The 24,474-nt window shown below is 38.4% G+C and overlaps 1 protein-coding gene across 1 annotated transcript in view; it reads right to left on the reverse strand.

The window, feature by feature from the left end:
* tfap4 (transcription factor AP-4 (activating enhancer binding protein 4)) overlaps nucleotides 1–20,563 on the reverse strand; it is a 41,536-nt gene extending 20,973 nt beyond the window's left edge. The window contains exons 1-3 of the mRNA XM_053515275.1: nucleotides 20,264–20,563; nucleotides 13,685–13,850; nucleotides 3,396–3,494 (exon numbers count right to left, since the gene is read on the reverse strand). Of these exons, the coding sequence (XP_053371250.1) occupies nucleotides 3,396–3,494; nucleotides 13,685–13,850; nucleotides 20,264–20,352 (354 nt within the window). The 5' untranslated portion in view covers nucleotides 20,353–20,563. The remainder of the gene's footprint in view (nucleotides 1–3,395; nucleotides 3,495–13,684; nucleotides 13,851–20,263) is intronic.
* Between the last annotated feature and the right edge of the window lie 3,911 nt (nucleotides 20,564–24,474).

The raw sequence follows: 24,474 nt of genomic DNA on the forward strand, positions 1-24,474 counted from the left end.
TGTGTTGTGCGATTAAAGAGTATCAGCGAGAATGAAAGGAAAGGTGTACAGAACAGTGGTGAGACCAGCGATGCTCTACGGCTTAGAGACAGTAGCACTGAAGAAAAGACAGGAGGCAGAGTTGGAGGTAGCAGAGCTGAAGATGTTGAGGTTCTCTTTGGGAGTGACAAAGATGGATAGGATTAAGAATGAGTTTATCAGAGGGACAACCCACATTAGATGTTTTGGAGATAAAGTCAGAGAGGCCAGATTGAGGTGGTTTGGACATGTTCAGAGGAGAGATTGTGAATATATCGGTTGGAGGTTGGAACTGCCGGGCAGGAGGTCTAGAGGAAGACCAAAGAAGAGATTTATGGATGCAGTGAGAGAGGACATGAAGTTAGTTGGTGTGAGAGAAGAGGATGCAGAGGATAGGGTTAGATGGAGGCAAATGATTCGCTGTGGCGACCCCTGAAAGGGAACAGCCGAAAGACAAAGAAGATTTAATCAAGCAAACTTGCATTTTATCCGAATACTCATTTAAATTTTTCGGTAGAATACTCGATTACTAAAATGTTCTATAGCTACGGCCCTACTGTAAACACTACTGTAAATAACTTGATTATTAGTTTAGCTACACTTACTATTAGAGATGGGGGAAAATGTAGTTATGAATCTTTTATGTGCTGACTTATGTATTGCCACATTGACTTAAAAATTTATTCATTAAATGATTTAATTTATAATAGAGATGCACTCGATCAGCCAGTAACCAAAATCAGCTGGTGGTCGGCTTGATCAGCCATTCTAGATCATGTTGGACATTACTAATTCTGTGCTGAGTGCACAAGCATCCAAGTTGTGTAACAGAAACACATTTTATTTGTGTAACATCACCAATAGTTGCCATAGCCATCTTCTCCAAGCTCTGCAAGCAAATTGGTCTCCCTCCCACTCATACACTAGCCTCAAAACACAGTAAGCACTATTTAAACTCAAAGCACACAAGTTAGAAGTCGCTCATGCTCGTGTTAGAAGCTGCATGCGCTCACAAAAAGTCTGTCTGCGCTCTGCTTGCAGTTGCTTATCATGCACCCAAGACTTAAGAATCATTTGAAGAGGTAATTTGTCTACAATCCTAACGGTGGTACTCTAAACAATTCCCATGTGGAAGGAATGAATTATTTGCTAAACTTGTTTAGAAATAATATTTATAGCAGATGACAGATACATAGTGTAAAACTTTTGCTTTTTGTTCAAGTTAAATTTCATACTCTTTTGACTTAAGTTAGTTTGTATTGCATAAATGTTGCCCTTATAGTTTAATAAAGTTAAATTCAGTTCTGAATCTGTTGAATAAAGCTAAGATATAAATTTGAGATATGACAACTATTTTTGAACGGTGCAAGCCTTTAAAATTGAAATAAAATTTGGAAAAAAGGTATATCAAATCAGGATATATTGGCTATTTTGCTGTTGTAAATGAAGATGTGTATATTAATTAGCAGCTACTATTTATGCAAAAAGAGGCATATATATATATACACTCAGCAAAAAAAGAAACGTCCTCTGACTTTCAACTGTTTTTACTTTCAGTAAACTTAATGTGTAAATATTTGTATGAATTGTATGAACTAATATTTGAGTCAACACAATAAGACACAAACTAAAAATGTTTCACAATGTGTCACTGAATGAAGGGAGGCTCAAAATCAAAAGTACCAGTCAGTATCTGGTGTGGCCACCAGCTGCTTGAAGTACTGCAGCGCATCTCCTCCTCATGGAATGCCTATTGCAGACAGTCTGAGCACTGATGGAGGGATTGTGTGTTCCTGGTGTGACTCGGGCAGTTGTTGTGGCCATCCTGTACCTGTCACGCAGGTGTGATATTCGGATGTACCGATCCTGTGCAGGTGTTGTTACACGTGGTCTTCCACTGCGAGGATCTTTTTTTGGGTGTTTTTCACAGTCGGTAGACAAGTCTCTTTAGTGTCCTGCGTTTTTAGAACTGTGACCTTAAATGCCTACTTTCTGTAAGCTGTTAAGGTCTTAACGATCATTCCACAGGTGCATGTTAATTAATTGATTATGGGTAATTGAACATGCATGGAAAACATTGTTTAAACCCTTTACAATGAAGATCTGTAAAGTTATTTGTATTTTTACAACATTATTGTTGAAATACACAGTCCTGAAAAAGGGACGTTTCTTTTTTTGCTGAGTATATAAAATTTACTACCTAAAACTGCAGCGTAAAATACCTACACCATGCTCCTTTAAAATACACAGTAAAAAGTAAATCAGCACCCAAGTATCATAATAGTGTATTGGGATTTCCATTCCTACTTACTAAGAATTGTATTAAGAACACCTATATACCTATTTATTCATGTAGTTATCAAAACAAGCCAATCATGTGGTGGCATTGCAGAGCATAAAATCATCCAGTCACCAGATCCAAATCCAATGGGATGTGGTAGAACAGGAGATAAAATAGTACTAAATTAAATCTGAAAGAAATGTTTTTACCATCTTGTGGAATCCATGGGCCCTACAGAATATTAATATAACATTCCTAATAAAGCACTATTATAAGAATCTACATTAATATTTTGTTTTCTAGTTCCTATGGTCATTATATGCTCTATCCAGCCCTGTTGGGAAGTTAAAAACACTCACAGGAGATATCCCTTTTCCGCAAAACACAATTTGGCATAAAGTTCCTTAGTGTCAAACAGTATCATACAGAAGCAAAAATTAACTTGGCTACTATGCTGTTGTAAAGAAAGATATGTATATTAATTAGCAACTACTATTTATGCAAAAAGAGGCATATATATTAGGGATGCACCGAATGTTCGGCAACCGAAATTATTATAAATAAATATATAATAAGTAAAAGGGCTGAATAAACTTTGCTGAACAATGATGTTTTTAATGACGCGATCAAATAGTAACCCGCGTAGAGTGAGAGGCGCGCGCTTTATGCAGCAAACATGTCAGCAGTGTGGAAGCACTTTAAAGTGTCAGAGAAAAAGGCAAAAACGGCCGTTTGCAGACACTGTTCTGCGGAATTGTCCAGAGGGGGTGCATCTGCAAAAACGTACAGCACTTTAAGTTCAATTTATCACTTAAAATCAAGACACCCCCGAACATCATGCAGAGTACGAGAAAGACACGGCGGCGGCTACGGCAACAGCAGCAGCGAATCCACATTTTTTGCACTATTTAATAGTGGCCAAGAATTTAATTTCGGTGCATCCCTAATATACTACCCAAAACTGCAGTGTAAAATACCTACACCATGTTCCTTTAAAATACACAGTAATAAGTAAATCAGCACCCAAGTATCAGTCCACAGTGACTTCTCTTGACTGATATGTGACAGAAGTGGAAAACAACTTGGCAGTGCTCACCTGGATGAAGCGCTTAAGCTGCGTGTTTTGCTGTAGCAGGCGTGTCTTTTCCTGCTCCAAAGAAAAGATATATTCTGCAGTCTGCTGTAAGATGGCAGCCTGGGAGGCAAGAAAAAAAAAAAGGATCAAATAACACTGGCATAATTGACAGCATAGTTGAAAAATGAGATAAAAGATAAACACTTCCTCAAATGGATAGTGACCAAAAAAAAACCTAATATTTTCTATATAACGTAAAAGTACAGTAAATGCAGTAGAAACAATATTATTTCAACTAGCACAGAAGGGACATGCCTCTTCATGTGCTATAAGAAAAAAATAACAATAATCCTCCTTAAACAAGTTCCAACTAGGGCCCAGCAGGCAAAGAGCCCAAGATTATCGACCTGGCCTCCGAACTCTCAAAATTCAAATCCGATCAAGCACCCACGGGATGCGCTGGAAAAAAGTCCGATCCATGGAGGCCAAACCCTGCAACCCACAGCCAGGGTCCCGTTGACAGTGACATTAAAGCACACCCTCAGAGATCTTGTGGAGTTTTGCCCTTAGGAGCAGAACTGACCTGGTGGCATAAGGGGGATCTACACAATACTAAGAATAACGTTCTGCTCTGTTACTGCTGATCAGTGTGTATATATTCATCTTTATGAATTATACTTTGCCTTTTTTGTTTTGTTTTTCTTACATAATGCAAAAAAAAAAAAAAAAAAAAAAAAACACACCTTTTTTTTTTTTTTACTAGAATGGACTTGACGGTAGAAGTAATCTATTTCAAATTTGTGCAAATACTGGGTCTTTGAAATAATTGGTATTTCAATGATATAATAACTAATTGCACTATAGATAGCAGTGTTTTGCACAAATTAGTGAACCTTTGTTTCTCGACCAAGTAAATGGGGACCATGTTTTTTGTAACATGAAATGCCACCACAACTAAGAAGTTAACTTCTTAACAATTAACTTCTTAAGTTATCTTCTAAAATCTGTGTTCCTTTTATGTTTACAGAGTGATATCAAATCAATGTGGCTCTGAGAAGCATCAGAAATGAGCAAACTAAATCTTTTTGGTGTAAGAAATATGAGATTTATATTGTATATAGAAGTATTCCAATAAAAGGTGTCAGAAGATGACTTCCGGTATGAGGCGTGCGGTGTAGACACGTTTTGCCCGCTCCCACAAATAACTTTTCAGTTAACCTATTAAACCTCAACACTTTACGTATTAAGTTCCCAATAACCAGTATTAGGCTCTTTTAGTTCGTTCTTTTTTGAAAATATGTCGAAAACTGCAGAAAAGGACGGGGATTCTCCTCCATCCAGTAGCATTACCATGGCCGAGATTAGCCTGTTGCTAGACGAGCATCGAATGGCCCTTGCAACCGATTTCAAGTCATCTTTTGACTCGTTGTCATCTACGCTGGTCAGTATAAAATCCTCAATTGCTGATCTTGGTCAAAAAACTATTTCGCTGGAGGATAACGCAACTGAAACTGATCAGGGTCTTCAAAAACTTGAAAGCGCAAGCTGTAGTTTAAAAGCAGAAAACGACCTTCTTAAAGCTAAACTAGCAGATCTGGAAAGTCGCAGCAGACGGCAGAACATTAGAATCATTGGATTACCTGAGCAGCTTGAAGGTCCGCGCCCAACCAGATTTTTTTCCCAGCTTATTTTTGACATTTTCGGCAAGGACGTTCTTGCTTTTTTTTTCCCCTGAACTGGATCGAGCTCATAGGAGCCTCGCCCCAAAACCTGCTCCAGGAGAGAGGCCTCGACCTGACATCCTGCGATTCCACCGATTTCAAGCTAAAGACCTGGTTATTCGCGAAGCTTGCAGACGACGCGATCTGACCTACAACGGACATAAACTTCACATCTACAATGACTACAGTCCTGAGGTAGTCAAACAGCGGGTCCAGTATAAAAGCTCAATTAACGGGCTGTACAAGGGCGGGTATAAACCAGCATTACTTTTTCCAGCTAGACTTCGCATCACACTGCCCAGTGGAGAGAGGAAGTGGCTCGTCTCCCCTTTGGAAGCTGCTACATTTGTCAAGAACATGCGAGAGCCTTCACATTAACATCACTTTTTCTGTTCTTCTCCTGGGGAGTTTTCCCTTTTTTTTTCTAAGTGTTTTCACTGCTTTTGCCTCACCTGATTCAAAACATGTTGCAATTTCAGCGTACTTCAAGTTAAATAATTTCTATCCTTTTTCCAGGAATACTGATGTTGAGCCCCTTTTTTTCTCATTTTTTGTTCTTTTTGAGGTCTCAGTTTCAACTTTGATGTTCACTAATGTTTACCAAGGTTTAACTTCATTATCCTAATTTATTGAAATGTGGGTATAGAGCATTTAAAGTTAGGAAGTAGTAAGTTTTGCTGATTGTTGTGTCAGTGGATCTCTTTTTGTTCCTGTTGTTGGATAATGTTTTGTCAGTGGTTTGGAAACTTGGGGTCGGGGAAGGGTTAATTTTTGTTTTTTGTTTAGGTACTTTGTGTTATGTTTGTCAACTGTTGTTTGTGTGCTTTATTTGGATTTAATTATGTCTAACCTAGCAATTTATCCTTCCTTTGTGTTTTTTGTAACACCAGTCTTTAGATCTAAGGTATCTCTCGGAGATAGAGATGGGCATGTTTTCTGCCTGAGCAGCATTATACTATCTTTGCCCCCCATACCTATATGGCTCCAGGTGGTGCTTTGAGATGTGTTAGCTGGAATTTTAAAGGGCTCAATTCTCCAGTAAAACGTCACAAAATCATATATCTCACCGGAGACACCTGAACACTAAACTTGCTTTTCTACAGGAAACCCACCTTAATGTTTCAGATCATCTTAAACTTCGCACTGGATGCGTGGGTCAGCTGTATCATTCTTCTTTTACAAGTAAGGCTCAAGGTGTGGCAATACTTGTCCATAAATCAGTTCTACTCTCTGTTTTCAAGGTTATATCTGACCCAAATGGACAGTTTATAATTGTTGTAGGTAAAATAGATGGCTTCCCTTTGACTTTGGCAAACGTATATGGCCCTTACTGGGCCAAATTTTTTGCTCTTTCCAATCTGAACTCCAGTCAACTTATTCTTGGGGGAGACTTTAACTGTTGCCTTGATCCTACTCTTGACCGTACATCTAGTAAAAGTGTTGCATTAAAATCTGCTAAAATTATTCAAACGTTCATGGAGCAGTATGTAGTTTTTGATGTCTGGCGTTATTTCAACTCTAATGCCAGGCAGTACTTTTTTTTTTCTCTCAGGTTCATCACACCTTTTCTAGAATAGATTACTTTCTCGTTGATGATAAATTACTCTCCGCAGTCAGTTCATGCTTTTATAATCCCATTGTAATTTCCGACCATGCTACAGTCGTAATGGACATTTCACTCCCAGGCAAACATTTGTCACGCTCTCCTTGGCACTTTTATCCCTTACTTCTCACAGAACCTGACTTTATCAAAGCTATCAATGATAGTGTAGATCTCTTCATTGACACAAATGTTAACTCTGATACATCTGCATCAACAATTTGGGAATCATGTAAAGCCTTTCTACGCGGGAGGATAATATCTTATCCTGCTTTTCAAACTAAGCTCACAGCAGAAAAACATACTTCTCTCATTAAGACTATAGCAGAGCTACAAACTAGGTATGCACACTCACCGGACCCAGATCTACTTAAAGACCTGCTCATTAAAAGGGCGGAGTTTGACGTTATGTCCTCTAAGGAGGCTGTAGAATTGATTTAAAAAACACATCACAATTTTTATGAACTTGGAGACAAGCCCAGTAGGCTGCTTGCTTATCAAATTGGTCAATCAGCTTCATCACGAAATATTACGCAAATTAAAACTTATACTGGTATTACATTAAATCCTCAAGCCATTAATAACCAATTTAGGGACTTCTACACCTAACTTTATACCTCCGAGTGCCTATTTAATGAGAATCAGCTGAACAATTTCTTTAGACCTTTGGACATTCCTGTTATTGATCCTGTAATGTCAGCTAGACTAGATGAACCATTAACAGTCGAGGAGCTTAAAGGCACTCTAATGGCAATGTAAAATGGAAAGTGTCCTGGACCTGATGGCTTTCCTGAGGAATTTAATAAGACATTCACGGACAAACTTTCCCCTTTGTTGATAATGATGGTTAATGAATCGGTACAGGTTGGCATCTTGCCCACACACTGCGTCAAGCCACCATCTTCGTCTTACTTAAAAAAGATAAAAGACCCCCTTCTTTGTAGTACCTTTCGTCCTCACTTTGCTTTGTGCTGATGTAAAGTTATTAGCAAAGATACTGGCAAGACGAGGTTGTTTTGCCGTCAATCATCTCCCCAGATCAAACCGGTTTTGTTAAAAACAGGCATTCTTTTTATAACGTCAGACCGCTACTAAATATTCTTTATTCGCCTTCATCTTTAGACATACCCGAATTTATTATTTCAATGGATGCAGAGAAGGCATTTGACTGTGTGGAGTGGTCATATCTGTTTTTTACTCTTAAAAAGTTTGGCTTCGGTGATGTATTTATTTCTTGGATAAAGCTCTTATATTCATCCCCCCTGGCCCGGGTTCGTACAAATAATTATTGTACTGCCTGGGCTGCCCGCTTTCTCCCTTGCCGTTTGCCATCGCCATTAAGCCTTTAGCAGTTGCCCTTAAAACCAGTCAGATTCAGGGTGTTTTCAGAGGAGATACTGAGCATAAATTGTCGTTATATGCAGATGATTTTTACTGTTTCTCAGACCCGGATCGATCCATTCCTTCTTTTCTGGACTTGCTGAAGAACTTTGGCCAATTTTCTGGTTACAAATTGAATCTGCACAAAAGTGAACTTATGCCCCTTAATGACACAGCTTTGTCTTACACTTTCTCTTTATTACCATTTAAGGTCTCCCTGGAATCATTCAAATATCTAGGTGTCTGGGTCACTAAAAAATATTCGGATCTGTTTAAAGCTAACTTCTCCCCACTTCAGGCCAAACTGACTCACGACACCCAACATTGGTCTCTTTTACCTTTATCTAGCCGGCCGCATAAACTGTATCAAGATGAATGTGCTCCCTAAATTTCCATACTTCTTTCAATGCCTGCCTGTTTATATACCTAAACATTTTTTCCATTCACTCGACTCTTGCATCTCTCACTTTATATGGAATAAAAATGTCCCCATAATCCGGAAAGATATCCTTCAAAAAACTAAAGATATGGGCGGTTTAGCATTACCTAACTTTTTATTTTACTACTGGGCTGCAAACATTCGTTCCATTTTGTACTGGTGGTGTTTCGGTAATAAACCACCACCGTGGCTGCAAATTGAGGCTGCCTCCTGTGTTCCCTTATCTCTTACTTCTCTGTTGTGCCTTCCGTTGTCACTACATGCTCCATCATATTCCACAAATTCTATAGTTAAAGCCAGTCTTAAGACCTGGACCCAATTTAGGCGACATTTCGGACTCCAGGCCATACCTTTGTCATCTTCCCTACACTCAAGTCCTTTATCCCCCCCCCCCCTACAGATAAAACTTTTGGGATTTGGAAAGATTATGGGATTGTTTCAGTTACGCATTTGTACATTAATGGTATCTTTGCTTCTTTCGACCAATTAAAAGATGCTTTTCAACTACCAAACACTCACTTTTTCAGACACTTACAGGCCCGGGATTTTACCCAAACTCATTTTTCCACATTCCCTGCTATTCCTTCTTCTAACCCACTTGATTCTGTTCTTAAACTGGATCCTAACCTTAAAGGTGCGATCTCAGAAATTTATTATATTGCCCTCTCACTTAATTCTTCTGCTGCAGATGGTCTATGATATGTTTGGTCCATAGACCTTGGTATAGATATTAGTCCTTAGTAAGTCTTGAAAAGAATACATACCTCTTCTATCTGTGCTCGTCATGGAGTTCTGCCGTGCAAAGTTCTGGCACTGACTCTAACTGTGATAAAAGTCATTGCGATCCTGCTGATCTCATCCATATGTTTTCATTCCAATATTACTGTTTTTGTAATTTTCTCCATAACTTTTCATTTTGGTCTTTCTAATGTCTTGTGTGATTGCGTTTTTTGTATGTTTTGATTGTTTATTTTTGTGTTGTGTATTTGTTATAAATAAATCATACATAAAAAAAAAGGTGTCAGAAAACACTGTGTAATGCCGTTGCGTGTGTATGGGGCTACATAGCCACAAACAGTCAGGGTGCCCATGCTGACACATGTCCATTGCCAAAAGCAATGTGAGAATCAGAATTGGATTGTGGAGCAATGGAAGAAGGTAGCCTGGGTTGATGAATCATGTTTTTTCTTTTACATAATGTGGATGGCTGGAGACATGAAAGAAGGCAAGCAGTTAGAGGCAGTGTGTTGCTTTGGGAAATATTGAGTCCAGCCATTTATGTGGCTGGTATGTTGATATGCACTTATTATCTAAATATTGTTGCTGACCAAGTGAACCTCTTCATGAAATTGGTATTCCCTAATGGCAATGGTCTCGTTTAGCAGGAGAATATGCCCTGTTTCACTGCAGATAATTTATGAATTTGTTGTTTTGAGGAACACAGCAACAAACTCAAGATGTTGAGTTGGCCTCCAAACACTTCAGATCTCAAGCCAATCGAGCATATGTGGGATGTCCTGGGAAAAACAAGTCAGATTCATGAAGGCTCCGCCTCACAACCTACAGGACTTAAAGGGTCTGCTCATGTTGGCTTGGTACAAGATACCACAGCATACTTTCACAAGGTATAATAGAGTCCATGCCTTGGCGGCTCAGGGCTAGCTCAAGATTACGCAGGTGATCATAATGTTACATCATACTAGGCCCAGGCGATAAAACGATTACAATATGTATCGCGATAGACACGTGATCGATATCAATAAAAAATGTGTTCGATAAAACGTTCGATAATGTTTATTCTTTGTCGGAATTATATTATTTTATTTTCTGGATCTGATGTTGTTCCTCTACTACATCAGACGTTCATAATAATAACAGAAAAGAAACATGCCATAATTTTGTCCTTAGCAGTAGCCAGTTTTGGTGTAACAAGTTTTACATTTTGCTGCCAATTATAAAATGTAATCTGTGTATTAAGAGGCAACATCCCATTAAGCTGATCTGATGTTTGTTGGTCTGCCCGACCCCTCTTTTTTTAGAATAATTTTAAGTTACTCTGCCTTATTTGGGTCTACAGTAGCTTTAAGTTCTAATTTTCTAAAATAAACACTTGGTGGTTCTTCAAGATCTTGACTGTAGCCTATTTCTACAGTTTTCTTTTTTTTAATATAGTTAATTTAGAGTTAGTTTCATTTCTACAAATGGTTCAAACTCTGCTAGGTTATAGATAAGATTTCCATTCCCCTGCCATTCTGTGATCGGCAGATCATGATCTTGGTGATCGGTCCCAAAAATGCTGATCGGAGCATTTCTAACTATGACAGTTGCATTAACAAAGGCACTCGTTCTCTGGTAACCTAGCAACGTAGGGACTGATACGCTAACGCCAATCATGTAACAGTATCACGTTTGGTTGCGCCATATTGTTGTCTCGTGCTGGTCTGCCGGATTCCTCTTCATAAGCAGAAAATGCACTTTGCACTATTTTATTACACTTTATTAAGCATTTCTTACATTTCCTTTCATTTTGCACCTTAAATGTTAAGAGATAATTGTTAACATTGTGACTTTAGACTTATGTTTACATTTTAATTATTTAAGTTTTCCATGGTTATTGACATTTCTGTCTTAAGTGAGGGGACTATGATCAGAGGAAGGTTAAGTTTAAAATAAAAATGTTTAAATGTAATATATTTTTATACATTATATTTTATACATAAAAAATATCAATAATTATCGATATCAACCGATATGAAACACTGATATCGTGATACAGTTTTCAGCCATATCGCCCAGCCCTACATCATACACATGAAAAACACTGGCCACTTCATTTGGTACACCTGTGTAAGAATCAACTCGATACATTTAGGTATGTAGACCACTCAACACAACCTGCTGAAGAACAAACCGAGCATCAGAATATGGAACAAAAGTAATTTAAGAGTCTATGAACATGGCATGGTTTATGGTGCCAGACTGAGCTGAGTATTTCCAAAACTGCTGATCTACTTTGATATTCATGCACAACCATTTGGTAGTTGTTTACTCAAACTCTTAACATGAAGTCCAAAAGTGTGTCTATGCAACTGAATTAGGCTGAAAAACACCCAAAAACATTGGGAGTGACCAATACAACAGTTTGGAATGAACTGGCAAGTTCTGCAATGGCAAAAAGCCTGGGAGACCACAAAAAGACATCTAAAGTGACCACAAAATTTTGTCCATCATGAAGAAGAACCCATTAACAGCATATAGCCAAGTCAGGAACACTCTGGAGGAAGTAGCCGTGTTATTGTCAAAATCTACATTGAAGAGAGGAAAAGAGACTTCACAACAAGATGCAAACCACTGGTGACGGTCAAGTACAGAAAGAAAAATATATACATAAAAAAAAAATAATAAATCAGCCATACCAACACAACGCTAAACATGAATATTGTATAGATCCCACTTGTGTAACCTGGGCAGCTCTGGACCCTTGAGCATGGCTCCACAAGACCTCTACAAGGTGTGCGGTGTTGTCTTATCAGATTCTTTGGATGCTGTGGGTTGCATGATGGGGCCTCTATGGATCGGACCTATTTGTCCGGTTCATTCTATGGGTGTTTAATTCTATTGGGATCTGGGGAGTTTGGAGGCCAGGTCAGCGACCTTGGGATCTTTGCCTGCTGGGCTCTGTGCATGTGGTCCTTTGTGTGTTCTGGTGCCTTTCTTCTATAGCCAGCATTGATCTTTTTTCAGCAAGTGCTGCACTAGCTTTTCTGAGGAGGTCAGACGTGCCTGGCTAGGCTTTGCTCCAACAGACATAAATAAACTTTGGGTGCCCATGATCATGTCATCAGGTTGATCGGTATACATATCTCACATACATTTTAATACATTATTAATTCTGTTGTAACAGCTCATACATAGGGACTTGGCTGACACTCAACATAGTTAAGACTAATGTATGGGATCTACAATACAATAGGTTAACAATGTAAAACATTCATTGATGTGGTCAGTTGTTACAAAACATTTAAGCCCAGTTTCCACTTTCAGGATTTTTGCTACGGATTGCAAGAAAACATCAATGTATTTAAAATTGTGACTTGCTGTGGCTCCTAAATGCTGACTTCTTAAGACCAAATAAGAATGAATGAATAAATGAATGAATAAATGAATGAGTCAATGAATGAATGAATAAATAAATAAATGCTCTGACTTAAACTCAGCAAGTCATTAACATGCACTTGAAACTGATTCTAACATGCACAACCCATCACAGAGTTATCAACGAAAATTACAGAAAAAAATCCACTTACCAGTAATACCATCACTTGGCACAGCACCACTATGGTTGCCTACAATCGACTACGGAAGGCCACAAAAAACCATGGATAGGCCTATGGAAACATACGGCGGGTCACAAAAAGCCGTAGCTCCACCGCAATTTTTTTTATGTTGAAAATAAATAAATAAATAAGAAGAATTTAATCCCATGCAGGCAAGCTTAGGTACCTTACTTTAGGTCATCCTGACACCCCACTATGCCACGATCTTACCATACTAACTACCTACAGCTTGAATTTTGTGATTTCCCAACAATCTGTAGTAAAAATCTTCAATGTGAGAACTGGGCTTTAGTTAACTTTTATGGAAGAAATCTCGCTTGTAAGCGCTTTGTGAAGTTCAATAGCACAGAAAAGTCTTTGGGATAGAAAGTTTTGAGAGAGAGAGAGAGAGAGAGAGAGAGAGAGAGACTGCTGAGGGAATAACTGAATCACAGCTATATACCATAAATAAAAACAGGAACCAACTTGTGTTGGAACCAACCATGTATTTTTTTTAGGTCATTAATCAAATAAACATTTAATTATTATGAAATTTGGCACATATCGGCCCAAATAATTCAATTAAATTTCATTTGTATAGCGCTTTTAACAATTGGCATTGTCCCAAAGCAGCTTTACACAATCAAAAATATTGTTCCTTGTTTATCTTAATTCATAAGATGTTGAGTCCAGACCAGCATCTTGTCCAGTCCCATACTCTTAGTTACTCAACTTTACCCTACACCATCTATTATCAAGCATATTAATTCACCAAACTATTTATGAATAAACGTTCTTGCCAATGTAAATTTATACATTTATGCATGCACAATAATTAAAAAAAAGAGATTTACTTTGCTCAACTTCTCTCCATCACTATGTGGTATGAGTGTTTTGAGAGACTGGAAGCCAGCGTTGATGCTCTGCATGCGCCTGCGCTCATTGCTGTTGGCAATCTCCCTGCGAATTCGTCGTTCCTGGTCCCGTGCCGTCTCAGGTGTGAGGGGGATGTTTGCTAAACTGGAAGGAGGGAAAAAATATTTTATCCATTGACAATTGCAAAATCATCAAGGAAATGACAAATACTTTGTTGGGTAAGGGACAGATGATTTATACAGTTACACAATATCACCACAATAAATGTGTGCATAAATCATCTTAAATGTGCACAAAACAGTATTTCCTAAAAGAATTTATGTAATGTTCACATAAACAAAAATGTTCCTAGGGTCTTGTCACCTGTGGTCTTTGTTTATTGATCGCACATTTTAAAGCCATGCATGTAGACATGCATATTAATCTAAATTATTGGTAATATTTCTGCTAAAAATGGCTACTTATTTTGGGGAAATGTGCAACTGATTTATTACTACTATTATTATAATATGTTAACACCAATAAAAAATTAATTATATTAGATAAAGTGAGTCACGTTCACGACCAAAATAAGAATTGGTATAATTAATAATGTTTCCATGTGCAAGCATTGTTTGTCTTGTTTAGAAGGAAAAGTTAAATCCGTAATTAAACTTTGTATGAACACCGATACAGGAATATCCTTGGAGCACAAAATCAACCAACAATCCAAATGATAGTGTTAATGCTGTGTCAGGGTTTTAGATAAAGTCCTTGGAAAAACCACTATTAGCCACAATGTGTATGTCTCAACGTACATTTTGCTTCCTATACTATATCCAATGCTATTTATTTTACTGGAAAGCTCTATTGCATTTGCACAGTGTATAATGCTTATGAGGCTGAACAAGGCGCAAGCACAAGCATCCACATAAGCGCTTTAAAAGTCTTTGATTAGCAATAACCAAGTCCACATCCTACAGGTAATGATGGTAAGCTGAGGCCATCTGAAGGCATTTTGCGAGAATTTTTTTTTTTCCCATTGTCTTGGCAGTTGTGTGTGTGTTTTTTTGCTAATGTTTTTGCAAACTTGATAAAAGCCGATTCTAAAAAACTTGGGACACTGTACAAATTGTGAATAAAAACAGAATGCAGTAATGTGGAAATTTCAAATTTTAATATTTTATTCAGAATACAACAGATGACAATCAAATGTTTAAGTTGAGACATTTTGAAATGTAACGCCAAATAATGGCTTATTTTGGAATTTATGAGTGCTACACATTTCAAAAAAGTTGGGACAGGTAACAATAAGAGGCTGGAAAAGTTAAATGTACATATAAAAATCAGCCAAAAGACCAATTTGCAACTTATTAGGTTGACAACATGACTGGGTATAAAAAGAGCCTCTCAGAGTGGCAGTGTCTCTCAGAAGCTAAGATGAGTAGAAGATCACCAATTCCCCCAATGCTGCGGCGAAAAATATTGGCACGAGTTTAAAGTTATCATCTACAGTGCATAATATCAAAAGATTCAGAGAATCTGGAACAATCTTTGTGCGTAAGGGATAAGGCCGGAAGACCATATTGGACGCCTGTGATCTTCGGGCCCTTAGACGGCACTGCATCACATTCAGGAATGCTACTGTAATGGAAATCACAACATGGACTCAGGTATACTTTCAGAAAACATTGTCCGTGAACACAATCCACCGTGCCATTCGCCGTTGCCGGCCAAAACTCTATAGGTCAAAAATCTAAACATGAAGCCATATCTAAACATGATCCAGAAGCGCAGACGTTTTCTCTGGGCCAAGGCCCTTTTAAAATGGACTGTGGCAGAGAAAAACTGTGGTCAGACGAATCAAAATTTTAAATTCTTCTTGGGAAACTGGGACACCATATCATCCGGACTGAAGAGGACAAGGACAACCCAAGTTGTTATCAGCGCTCAGTTCAGAAGCCTGCATCTCTGATGGTATGGGGATGCATGAGTGCGTGTGGCATGGGCAGCTAACACACCTGGAAAGGCACAATTAATGCTGAAACATATATCCAAGTTCTAGAGCAACATATGGTTCCGTCCAGACGTCATCTCTTTCTGGGAAGACCTTGCAGTTTCCATCCATGACAATGCCAGACCACATACCGCATCAATTACAACATCATGGCTGCGTAGAAGAATCCGGGTACTGAAATGGCCAGCCTGCAGTCCAGATCTTTCACCCATAGAAAACATTTGGTGCATCATAAAGAGGAAGATGCGACAAAGAAGACCTAAGACGGTTGAACAACTAGAAGCCTGTATTAAACAAGAAAGATACAACATTCCTATTCCTAAACTTGAGCAACTTGTCTAGTCAGTCCCCAGACGTTTGCAGACTTAGGCCTTGTTCACACAGGCGTTAAAATTCAGCGTTTTTCTTGCGTTTGTAACGTCCGGTGAGCGCGGATCAAGCGGCAAGTTTTTTCTACACATAGGAGTCAATGAGAGTGTTCACACGGGCTTTGCCGACGTGCGTTTGTCTGGCTGCGCGTTTGTCCGGCTGCGCGTTTGTCCGGCTGCGCGTTTGTCCGGCGTTAAAAAAACGTCGCATGCAGCTTTTTCTTGCCGTTCAAAACCCAACGAACGCGAGGAAACCGCTTCTACAAACTACAAAACACAACATAAACGTCTAGGACGTTCAGAGCACGTTCGTTTATCCAAAAACTCAACACGTGTGAACAAGGCCTTAAAAAAAAAAAAGAAGGGATTCTACACAGTGGTAAACATGGCCTTGTCCCAACTTTTTTGAGATGTGTTGATTCCATGAAATTTACAATCATCATATTTTTCCCTTAAAATGATAAATTTTCTCAGTTTAAAGATTTAATATGTCATCTATGTTGTAATCTGAATTAAACATTGAAATTTGAAACTTCCACATCATTGCATTCTGTTTTTATTCACAATTTGTACAGTGTCCGAACTTTTTTGGAATCGGGTTTGTAATTTTCAGTATAATACTGAAACTGACCAGGAGTAATTAGTACTTTATTTAGGTCAGAAGCTGGATAAAGCATACCTACTGTTAGGGCTGGGCAGTATACCTTTTCACACTGAATACTTGTGTTTTTTAAAAAAAAATTATATTTCTTTTTCATAAACCCCAATACCTGCAAGTGTGTGCATACAAAGCATCGGGAACACAGAGCGGTGGAACGTCCCGCCGCGGGACATTGTTTGAGAGGGGGATTGTTTTGCAGTGGTACCAAACAAGCTGTATGTGTCTGCATGAGAGCGGTGGAAGCACGGCCTGTGTGTGTTGAACGGTGAACAGCATGGACGAAGAAAATGTCACAAACAAAGAGGAACTTCTTCCGAAAAGAGGAGCCATGTCGGTTGTGTGGAAATAAAAAAAATTAATTAATAAAAAAAAAAAAAAATCTAACGTTGATTAAACAACCATCATATGTAAATGTTGTCGGGCTAAAGTTGTAGGTGCAGGAGGCAACACAAGCAATTTGCTTCACCACCTCTGCCCCAAACATGTCCTGGAATATAAAGAATGCATGAAACTAAGATCTGCATCCTCTTCCACATCTGCAGGTAACGATAAAGTTGGCACTGCAACACAAAACGCGACTCAGACCTCACTCAAAGACGCGCTTACTAAGGGGACTGCCTACGTTTTTAAGTTAAACTTCTTTTATATTTTAAATACTTGAATACTACCAGGTTGGACTTGAAGTAATATTATTAATGTTTCACAAAATGGAAAGTTTCACTCCTTTTGTATTTACCTGTTTCAGTTAATTTGCCTTAATGGAAGTCCAGTGGATAAAGTTTTCATTTTGCAGTTACAGGGGACATAGTTTACATTGTAGCCAGCTTAAAGATGTTATCAAGTTGCAAAACTTGCACAATAAAGTGTTGTGTATTATGACTGCAAGTCATGAATTCTGATTTCTTTAACTCATTACAATTATGAGTGCCACTGTCACCTCTTTGTGAACAGCAGCATTTTGTGAGACCAATCAAACCTGGGATAATACTAGTCCGGTCAATGTAAACCAATATACTGCAGCAATTATTCTCCAATTTATTAGAAAATGTGGTTAACACCTAATCATGCATGGAAAAAAAATACAGCCAAATACTGTGACATGGATATAATTTAGAAAAATACTGTGATATGAATTTTTGGTCAAACCGCCCAGCTCTACCTACTGTTATGTTTTGGAAGATGAAAGGAATCCAGAGAACGGGAGTTAGGGGGGCTGGGGGTTGACACACACGAATACCAGTAGAAGTTCACAGAAACACTTCCCAGGCAGTAACCTGACCTCAGGGCTGAGCAAGGAGCTGTGATGTGAACACATTACTCACTGTGCCAACCAGACCAATTACTGATCACAATGATTCTGCCAAGTTAAAAACAAAATAGTATCAATGCACATTACAGTCTCAGAAAGAACTAAATAATTGTACATGCATGTTTTGATTTTTAATGTATAATCATTTGCCTCACACAAAAAAATTGCTACCTACTTTATCTACCCAAAAGAAATTGCCTTTACCCATCATTTCACTCTGTCTGGGCACCACTACCAGAAATTGTCCTGTGTGAGCATCCTTGTTCTCGCTAATTTTCCCCCTTAAATCCAGAGAACAGGTTACTGTCTGTGTGGAGTGATGGTGGGGTCTCCACTTTACTTCCCCCCTTGAATAAATGCTACCAGTTAAATAGCTAGGCTACATTTTTTCCATGTATCAATAAGTGTGGATATGGCGCCCTTTGATAGACCAGTATTGCATGCAGCCTGCATACATGTCTTAAACACAGCATTTCTTGGACAGACTTTGTATTTAACACAACCCTGAGCAAAATAAAGTGATCATATATCTTTTTTTTTTTTAATCAATTATTACTACCAAAATATGATTTAGTACCAAAATGAACTAATACAGATTTATAAATGATAGTCAATTGTTTACTTTTGGTACACCTACTTATCACAGAAAATTATGATCAAACTTTTGAGCTTGCTAAAAGTAATTAAGCCCAAGTAAGACTTGAAAAACTAGCATGACTAATTATGCAGCCCTAATTTAAATATATATATTATACTAGTAAATCAACATACTGTACACTAAAACTTAACAAATATATATGACTGAAGCAACAATTGCTTAATAACCCTCTTTTTTAAGACATTGGTGCAATGACAATTATGTGGCATCATCATGGCATTATGTACAGTAACTGAAACACTGAAACACAGTTCAAGTGCTTTAAATAAGAATGATCAAACTTTAAATCAAACAAAAACAATTGTTTCCTTAAACCACACCTTGACCATAAGACGATATTTGCAAGTAGTTGCCGTCACGTTGCAAGTAAACAAATAAAACAAATAAATAAAAATTGGATTTTTGGATGTTGCTTTGGGATAAAATTTACAAATGACACTGGGTGTATATTTCTCTTTTTTTTGGGGTATATATACTTTTAATTCCAACGAACGATAAAATCGAATGTCTTGAAACTACATTTCCCAGAAAGCTTGTCGCCACGTCCTGAGTTGGCCCCGCCTTCCCCCGTGCGATCAGGTTGCAGACGCATTGACGGGCCTTGCTGAACATACACACCCCCTTATAAAAGAAACCCTTATTAATTTATCAACGTGTTACTCACTAGCTTTATTGCCTTCACGATCTAGAATTATAAAGTATAGAATCGGCTAAGGTTAAGTTTTAACCCTCATAAAACCTTGTTGAAGATGACAGATCCAAGCCCTCCGCCATTACAACAATGCTTCTCTACACAGCTTCCTCTCCGCTTGTCCATGCGGCAGCATGGCAGGGCTTCGGGAATAAAGGCGCAGTCGAAACACTGAAAACGCACTCTCCCGCCAAACTACTGGCGCTTTTAGAAGCACAAAACCTAATCCTGTTTACGAAATTACAGTTACAGAGTATGTGCGAGTTATTTATTCTACACGTTGGACGGGCTAAGAGTTAGACGACGACAAATCCTCGCTGTAGCACAAGCCACAAGCATGGCCGCACTGCCCACAATAACTTTAGCCCGCTCTCGCAACCCAACACACACACCGCGTGCAGGAGCGCGATGCTCGGCCTCAACTTTCACAAAAATTTCATATACACACCAGATCATGATCTTTAAACCGGTTAACGCAGAAAATAACACAAAACGCGGAGCGGCATTCAAAAGAAGTCCACTGATTTGAAATCGCCTTGCAGCAGAGCAGCGGCGTGGTGTGCATGGAACCACGTGGTTTATGTTTGTTAGACGCAAAATGTGTGGATTTAACCAAATTATTCGCGAAGTAACGTTTGTGCGATAGCGCACAAGTTTAAAACTAATACCATAATACCCAAATCAACACAAAAAACTGGGTCTTATTTACGCTATTTCCCATCTTACTCCAAGAGATCCGTCCGTACACACAATAACACACCGCTGAGATCGAGCGTGTTGCCTCGTTACTTTGATGCTTGGCGGGCGATAAAAGCACAAATCAAGCCTTAACATATTCACAGACTTTCGAGGTTGAAAAGGTGTGCATACATACCTACACAACCCCCCTATGACTTCTTTTTCCGTTTTCCTAAAATGTTGCAATGAGGGCACCTTCTGAGCTGGTACCATGAAATACTCCATGCTTCCCTCTCCAGCTTTGAGTCCGCGGATCTTCCTAACTCCTCGCTTGTTGTGAATTTGCCGGGTATTCGCAGGCAATGGCGCATTTAATTTAAAGAACAGTTCAGTCTGTGAGATTGAATGTGCAGTTGCATACGAACGCAGAAGCGTGAGGAGTTGCAATGATACTCTACTTCCAGCTGATGGGGTTCCCTCGTAGTGTGTGGCGCTCTTTCTCTTTCAGCCTCCCTCTGCCTGCCGCCCTCCCTCTGCATGTACGTCTGTGTGTGTGTGTGTATTTGCAGCTGATCGGGTGTCTTTCAAGGCGGGAAACAGCTGGTAGGAATCACACTGCACTACAGAAGCGCAGTGTTCCGGCGGCACATACTGTAAACAAATCAGTATTTAAAGTATACTGCAGCTTCGCATTTTAGCTACTCACTAATGGCGAAATTATATATTTTTTTAAACAGTTCAGAAAATCACTCGTTATTTCGCAGTTAGTTGTGTGATATATATATATTCGTTAAATTTCTATATTAAATATTATTATTTAAAAAATGCATAAATGTATTTGATCGCCACGAGCGCGCTTACATGGCTGTACAGTAGTAAAGCGAACGCACGAGCTCAGCTGACGATTTGGCACGACTGAACAAAAACAGTAAGGAGCGCGAGGGGGTGGCGCTTAGAGACTCGTGCGTGCACTCGTGTTGATTTCGTACACCATTTTGCTTGTATGAAAGAAGCGGAGGCACAGAGCAGCTCGCGCGCCCCCGCCACTCCCGCCGCGGGAAGGCAGCTTCAGTAAGCGGCACGCGCGCTGAAGGAACAAAATGGGAGCGGGCAAGGAGAACCCGGAAGTGTGTACATGAGTATTTGGTTCAAAACGCCAATAAACGCTGTTGGCGGAGTGTCTTGTTACTGCTAGAACTATTTATATTTGATCATTTGATCACAACTCGTTTGTTAGACAGGCCGATATTTGCAATATTTGAAAAGTGATTTTTAAATGAAGGGCAAATGCCACCGTGCTAAATTTTAGTTTATCCAAGGCGTTGTCATTATTATTATATTTTTAATATTAAATGCATTACTTGAGCAGGCCAACATCCTTCTGCATGATACATGAAAGGCTCACATTGCTAACTGCTAATAATGAGCTAGAATGCTACGATAAAATGTACCTGAAGTGAAACAGTTACTTCCTAACACACGCAGGAGCGCAGAAGTTAATTTCAGTCCTACATACGTTTAAAAAGGTATTTTTTGAGGTATATACTAAAAAATCCTAGATATAAATAAACAAAACAGTAGAACAAAAATTTCTTAGGGCATATAATTGATTAAATGAAAGGAACTGTAGGCACTTTCAACCTTTTTTATTTTCTGTTTTTTTGTCCTTTACCCCACCATACACTGCAATAAAAAGTAAAATTAAAGAACACAGAAAAAGCAATATCTGTTCCCTGCCACCATATGAGTTTAAATTATTGTTATTGGTGTTGTTATTATTACTGAGGGCATTGGTGACTCAGTGGTAGGTTTCTCACCTGCCATGCTCAAATCCCTGCCTCTGGATGCATTGCTGGCCCCAAGCCTGGGTAAACTAGGAGGGATGCATCAGGTAAGTCACCTGGTAAAAAAAAAAAAAAATGAATAAAAATCTGTCAGATGAAAAAAATGAGATGGTCTAGCAAGTACACATCTAAAATATAAAACAAATTACAAGTATAAAACAAAAGTCATGAACTTCTGAGTGACAGAAGCAAGTAAATAATTAACCTTATTAAGCAATAGATTAATATCTCCAAGATGCCACAGCCATCCATCTTGGAGATGAAGAAGGAAAAAGTGGGTGTTGTAAGACTGTTATTTTAATGTCCACATTGATCTAATCACAAGTGGACACAGCTGTTTATACTCAGCATTTTAAACATGCCTCCAGTGTCCAACTGTACTTGAATTTCATACATCATAAATGGAACTGGAGCAAAAATGGCTTGGTAAAAGGCAATTTTTTTTTTTTCTTAAATCTCCAGTTTGAATCTCTAGTGACCACTTGTGATTGGATTTTATACATAATCCTGTTAGGAGGAAAGAGGTTGCACACATTTACTACAGCAGTAGAGAATGGAAAAATCCTGTGCAACCTGTTTTAAATAAAATTAATGTTTTGATTATATTTTTAATGATCTAATAATGAAACTGATATAAGGTTTGACAAAAGGTACAGTACAAAAAGCAGCTGTCCCTGTTTATCTCTGTTGTTGTAATATATTCTTGTGTGTTGTATGCTGGTAGCTATCAATAAGACAGAAGTATTGTAGATATTTATAGTAGTTATCAGTGGCATTTTCTCCTAGAGACCAAGGGATGCCAGGCTTCCCCTGTCCCCAGACTGTACTTGTTAACACTTCTGTGTCTATCAGTTTGTTTTAGTAATAAGGTCTTCTGTGCTGTCGTGGACTGCCATTTATTCCACATTTGTTACTGAGTATTTTACAATAAGTCAACACTATAGTGTTTCATAATACATTAATCAAAAATCATTTAAAGGGGCAGTGTTTGACTTATTATAAAATACTCTGTAACAATACTTAGTACCCATTAATCTATTGTAGGAGGGCAGTATGTATACTGCCCTCCTACAATAGATTAATGCTATGTCAGAGGGGAAGCCAGGCCAAAATTGGCTTCCCTTAGTGAAAAATTGGTAAAGGATTAACCAATTAAATAAGCCTATTGTCATGTCACTGTCAAACTGCGATTTTTCAGGATTATCAAGGGATGCCAGTCACCTTTTAGCTTTAAGTCGAATCATAAAATAGGCATGTGATCCTCAACCAAGAATATTCACCATTTTTGTCTACCTATTATGCCTACCAAAATTAATATCGCCAAGACAAATAATGATGAATCACTGGTAATATAACCTCTACAGATTTTTACCTATGACATGATGATAAACCAGATTACGTCATATTTTGAGAAATCTCAGTCACTCGATATTAATTTTTTTATCAGACTCCAGACTTCAGACTTACAACACTTTCAAATACAGTGTACTGGCAGATGTATGATATTGTGATAATTACAGCTATCAAATAAAGCTTTAATCAACTAATATTTGGTAAAACCGAAACATGTAAAGTAGATAATCAATGTAATTTATATCCTGTTGTAATTTATAAGATTCTTACTTTATCTTCTTGAGCCTTTAGTTTAGATTCCATTTCTTTACAACCAACTGATATTTTGTCAAACTTGTCTTGGGGAAATTCCAAGTTAATTTCAGCTCCTGAACAACTGTAATCCAGGTTTTATAGGTTTCCCCTACTAAATAAAGCATTTGGAGTTGTCTTGCTGATTTGTTACCACTGAACCATCCTCACATGGCAATAGTTTAATGTGTTTAGGATGCATGAGCTAAATAATCTAAAGAGTCCAAAAAATCTTACCAAGGTGTACCAAGTTAGTAGAAGTTGATGTTCTGGCTAAAGCCTAGAATCAGATTATGTACAAATCTTCAGTAGCTAATGAAATAGTATACAGACTTAGCAAAACAGGGGACACGGCAGCTTAGTGGTTAGAGCTGTCGCCTTCTACCTCTAGAGTCTGGGTTAATTTCAAGTGGTATGGTCGCCCCATGCTTGGTGGGTTTCCTCCCACAGTCTCCTCATGTAGATTAGGCTAATTGGAGTTTCCGAATTGCCTGTAGGGTATGTTTGTGCCCTGCAATGGATTGGTTCCCTGTCCAGGGTATACCCCACCTCATTTCAAAGTTTCCTGGGATAGGCTACGGACACCTGCAACCCTATATACAGGATTAAGTGGTATAGACGAATGACTGACTGACTGACTGACTAAGAGAGACTTAACAAAAAGAAGCTCAATATCAGCTAAAAAACATGAATAAATGAATATATAGATTTCTAAATAAATATTAAGCTATTGAATATATATTAATTAAAATATTCTTCGGAATTAGCTGGTAAGTCTTAAGTTGTTACATACATCAGAACTGGCAGAGGAGGAAGTGCTGCAGTTATTTACAATAATTATTTAGGAATCATACAAAAATTTGAAGGAAATTAAATGTTTTTGGAATTTTTTATACTAACCTACACGATGTAAGCACAG

Source organism: Clarias gariepinus, chromosome 16 (genome assembly GCF_024256425.1).
Source record: "Clarias gariepinus isolate MV-2021 ecotype Netherlands chromosome 16, CGAR_prim_01v2, whole genome shotgun sequence".
In the NCBI taxonomy this organism is placed as follows: domain Eukaryota; kingdom Metazoa; phylum Chordata; class Actinopteri; order Siluriformes; family Clariidae; genus Clarias; species Clarias gariepinus.